Source organism: Manihot esculenta, chromosome 9, assembly GCF_001659605.2.
Source record: "Manihot esculenta cultivar AM560-2 chromosome 9, M.esculenta_v8, whole genome shotgun sequence".
Taxonomy (NCBI): domain Eukaryota; kingdom Viridiplantae; phylum Streptophyta; class Magnoliopsida; order Malpighiales; family Euphorbiaceae; genus Manihot; species Manihot esculenta.
Genome location: NC_035169.2, coordinates 10,420,462 through 10,425,378, shown reverse-complemented (window position 1 = coordinate 10,425,378; position 4,917 = coordinate 10,420,462). Strand labels below are relative to the sequence as shown.

The 4,917-nt window shown below is 35.7% G+C and overlaps 1 protein-coding gene across 1 annotated transcript; it reads right to left on the bottom strand.

The window, feature by feature from the left end:
- Positions 1-2,278: 2,278 nt before the first annotated feature.
- Positions 2,279-3,270, bottom strand: LOC110607937 (expansin-A16). The gene is made up of 3 exons (XM_021747110.2): positions 3,054-3,270; positions 2,666-2,978; positions 2,279-2,588 (listed from the first exon to the last, which is right to left on the bottom strand). Exons 1-3 carry the CDS (start codon positions 3,268-3,270, stop codon positions 2,279-2,281), a joined length of 840 nt encoding a protein of 279 aa, XP_021602802.2.
- Between the last annotated feature and the right edge of the window lie 1,647 nt (positions 3,271-4,917).

Genomic DNA, 4,917 nt, shown 5'->3' with positions numbered 1-4,917 from the left:
AATAAATAAAAACATATAAATTTTATTGATTAGTGTCTTTTTTGTTCATATTATCAATTATTTTGATATTTATTTACGAGTTTAATTAAAACAATTAAAAATTGCACATGTCTATATATATATAGATATACATTTTATTTTTTTAATATTTCAGAATTAATAATTCTGTATGCTTTGCTAATTAATTAGTCTACAAAATTTAAATCACAATTAAAAATTTTTGACGGTATATTAACTACCTTAGTTAGGCACAAACATTAATATCCAACTAATTTCGATCCCATCCATATCTAAAGTTTTATTAATTATATTTTTTTAAAAATATGTTATGTAATTATTTTAAAATTAAAAAATTGAAAAAAAAATAAATAATATTTTAATCATATCGCTATTGCAAATATAATAAAAAAAATTATTTTTTTTATGCAAATTTTAAATTTTTTTATTATTTAAATACATATGTCTAGAGTCGCATGACAAGTCCATTAATCTCTCTATAAAAAAACAATTAAAATTAAAAATTAAGGAAATATAAAATTGTAATAAAAATAAATCTTAATCATATTTTCTTTTTAATATTCAATAATTAAATCTTAATGACCGCTGGATCTCTAACGTTCGAACTAGGGTCAAGTTTTGGAGAAAGAGACGGGTCCAAAGCTCACTAGAGCCCTTTAAGCAGGTCAATCCGCTAATATCATATCCAATCCGCATATGAGGCAAGCCGGGCTGCTTGAAAGCCTAGATCTGCTGGAAGGGAGCGTATCTCGCATGATGTGACGAGAAATAGGGGAACAGGCCCATCTATATTGTGGCCCTACCACCACGTGCGCCAAAGGGAGATTAAATGACCGCTTGATGAGAGTGGGCAAGCTGGTACGCCCATACGTACGACTCTACATGACAGGGACATGTGACGCTGTAGTAGGGTGGCGGTTATGCGTCATTAGAGGATAAGAAAAAAGAAAATAAAAGAGGAATACGTGACTCCGCAAAGTAAGCTTACACACACACTTTGTAACCCTACTTCCTCTGTACCCCAAAATATCAATTGGCACGTCTGTCAAAAATAAAGGAGATCTTTTCATCATCGGAATTTCCATTTCCATAACACCCACTGAGATCCACATGGCAAACTATAATGAAAACTATACCACCCACACCCCAAACGACCTCAGTTCTACTCATGAAGGTCAGCAGTTCTCATTTTTCAGTCTCACAACCCCATCAAACCAACCACATGTATTGTTTAATCCCTCGTCGAATTCGGCAGGAATCAATACAGAACAACCTTATCTAACTAAGAGCTACAAACTATGGCTCTTCAATTACAGAACACTACCTAGTCATTAGGGCAAATGCTGCAATAGAGGGGCCTCAACACAACGTTGAGCGTGCCCCTTGTAACTGAAGGCTTTAACGCCACTGAACCCCAACCTACCTTCAACTACTAGGTCCCCCAACAGAGTAGCCGGAGAGTGGATGAAAGAAGTGGTGAGGCCAATAGGGAGAATGAGCCTGCGGTCAGAGCTAGAGGCCAGAGGATGAGAGAGCTCATCGAGAATGATGAGGCAGAGAGCTATTCTATTAAGCCAACAAGGAGGATAGAAAGTGAAGAGTGAGAGAGGGGATATCGCCTGGAAAAAAGGCCAAGGCAGGAGGAGACAAATGTGGACCGAAAGTTGGAAGGGATAAAAGAAAAGCTCCTGACTAAACTGGCAACACAGAATAACAGCCAGGCCCTCCTACCCATATCCTCATATTTTTCAAGGTGGATCCAACAGGAGACCATACCGAAGAAGTTTATGATACCACCGATGGCGGCCTATGATAGTGCTCCCCCGGGAGCACATCCTGAACTACAAGACGTTCATAGAGCTCCAAACTCTCTCAGACTCCTTGATGTGCAAAGTCTTCCCCAATACCCTTACAAGGCCAGTTCGGGCGTGGTTTAACAGTCTAAAGTAGGGAGCATTAAGAGCAGAAGGCAGCCTGGTACTACAAGGGAAAGGAGCTTGAAAGGTGGAGATCTGGCTCTAAGAATATTAGAAGCGACTGGAAAGAGAGCAATACTGAAAAATTGGCACCAACTTGGGAGGGCCCTTCAAGATAACTAAAGTCATCAAGTCTGGGGTATACAATATTGAAGTTGTATAAAAATAATTCTGATGGATACAATGAAAAACATGGAAGCCCTTCAACGGCAGCCATGCCTATCATCAGCAATGAGGAAACAAGAATTAATATACAAATCATTGCCCAGCTTTGTTGTGGTGTTCTACTTGATGTTCTTGCCCTCGTAAGTCTGACCAAATTGCCAGTTCTTAGGGGCAACATGCCATGAAGTTGATTCTCTGCCATCACTCGTCGTAACCCTGAAGGTCAGTGATTCTCCAACCAAATGGGTACTAGTTTTCCAGGTGGCACCCCAGTCTCTTTGCAATTTGGTCCACTTAACGTTGTCATTGCCCTTCACTTGAACAGACACAACATCTCCAGCTCCACCAACATTCCATACTATCACCTGGTTGAACCATGGGTTCCCCATTATTGTGAACCGAATCCCTCCTTTCTTCTGGCATGGAACCCTACAAAGAACACAACTCCTTTAAATGTAAGACCTGCACATGTCAAGACGACAAGGAAATGGGCATTATCATCTAACCTTCTGTATTGGATAGGAACAATCCCAGCAGTGTAGTCAGCAATTTTGTTGAAGACGGGCTTGGCTATATCGAAATGCTCACGAGGTGAATTGCACCAGCCTCCATTGTCACTAGGTAGAGATGGATTTGATGGGCATTGATTTGTTGCTGTAACAAAGAGAGATCCTTTCTTGCACCATTTAGGGCTATTGACACACTGTATTTCATAACATGCACCACAAGTCTTTCCTTTCTTGAATAAAACGTCGCTTAGAGCTACTGTGTTCAAGTTGTAGCCTTGTTGTACAACATCTTTATAGTTACAAGCTCCTCCTGCAAATTTTTATGCTTATTTATTTCTCATTTCTGTAAATATATATAATGGATTCATTAGAAACAAAAATTTACCAAATGATCCAGTGCCACCTTCATAAAAGGTGGCATGAGCTTTTCTCCATAGCCCAGGCTTGAACTTAGGCTTGTTTATTTTGATAGGTTTAAGTTTGTGGCCATGTCGTCGAACAGCATGAATAGCAGAGTGCATAGCCGTTGCTTCGCAATTTTTAGCCAGTGCAACAACTAAAAGCAATAACATGGCAGAAAGAGCTCCCAAAGGCGACGCCATGTTGCTGGGCAGAAGGACAACTTTTGGCACTTCGCCTTTGGCGCTTCTTCTTTCTCCACTTTGTTAGAGCTTAAGATTTTTCTTGTTTCCTGCTCAGCTTTGCAGCGGCTTTGGATATTTATAGTGCTGGATTTTACTTGTGTTTGTTAAATTGTTATGGGTTTCTATTTTAAGGCAGGTTTTTTAGAGGAAATTAGTGATTTTAGTCCTTTTACATAGGAAAAGCTAACATTAAACTTTCTTTCAATCTCCACACGTCGCATGGCATGGAGGGAATTCAGGAGAATTAATTTAAGTACATAAAACAGTAAAATTGAGCGGTTATCTACCAAAAAGATATAGAAATCAAATGTTTGTTAGTGAAGAAAAAAAATACGACAACTTAGAGAATGATATAAAATTTTTGGGTTTCAGCCTAATGTTTGATTATTTTAATTATCTATCTATTATTAGGATTTTATTTTATTTTTTAGTTATTTGTAAAAATAATCTTGTTGATTATTTCATTGGCCATTAGAGATTAAAATTTTTAGATGTTGATATTTATTAGCATATTTATGATAAAGATTAATAAAGAAAAGTAAAACAAGAACCACTAGCTGAATTTTTTTATTTTTTTTATTAAATATGTTAAGTTTTAAATAAAATAAGCACTCCAAGGCTTAGCCTGGTAGAAAAAATGCATCCTGTAGCCTTGAAAAATCTAAGGTTCGACTCCTTCAACCCCTATTTCAAAAAAAAAAAATTTAAATAAAATAAATAAAAATTTACAAATCTTATTAATCAGTGTTTGTTTTAAATTCATATTATCAATTAATTTGATATTTATTTACAAGTTTAATTAAAACAATTAAAAATATATTTCAGAATTAATAATTTTATATGTTTTGCTAATTAATAAGTTTACAAAATAATTACAATTAAAGATTAAAAATTTTATATGGTATATTAAAAATAACATTAATTAGAGTGGAACTAGCTCCGTTAGTCTCAAACCTTAACATACAAGCCACAACCAGCTAATTTCGATCCTATCAATATCTAAAATTTTATTATTATTATTATTTTAAATATGTAATCATTTTAAATTTAAAAAAAAATGAAAAATAATAAATAACATTTAACCATTTCGTTATTGCAAATATTCAAAAAAATATATAAATTTTTTTCTTTAAATTATTTGACTATTTGAGCACGTGTATAGGAGCTGACTGCATGACTAGTCCGTTAATTGAACTGTATATGAAGGATGATAAGCATCCTAAATAGGAGAAAAATTAAAATTAAAAATTAAGAAAATATAAAATTATAATTGGTGGCGGTCGGTTTCTGGCGTACAGACTCAGATCGGACTCTAGAGATAAATATTGAACTAAAATCCATTAGTCTCCACTGTGCAGACTGGTCGGCCCAATATCGCATATCTCGCAGCCTTATCAGCATGATTAAATGACTGCTTGACATAGAAGGATACAGTCGCCTGAAAGAAAAGGATATGCTGGAACCTGATGAGATGTTACATACCACAATCACCAAACGACGTCGCAATATAAGAGAGCAAAGAATGGGTCCAAATTCCAAAAGCAAAATGATGCCGTTTCTTGTAAATACACTCCAGGAGATACCAGAAGGTTCCAGAACAACCCA

Bases quoted from the DNA above. Each gene is read 5' to 3' on its own strand.
- LOC110607937 (XM_021747110.2), bottom strand. From the start codon at position 3,270: ATGGCGTCGCCTTTGGGAGCTCTTTCTGCCATGTTATTGCTTTTAGTT. The intron at 2,979-3,053 runs GTAAATTTTTGT...AAAAATTTGCAG, and splicing joins AGGTGGCACTGGATCATTTG to GAGGAGCTTGTAACTATAAA. The intron at 2,589-2,665 runs GTTAGATGATAA...TGTTCTTTGTAG, and splicing joins GTTCCTATCCAATACAGAAG to GGTTCCATGCCAGAAGAAAG.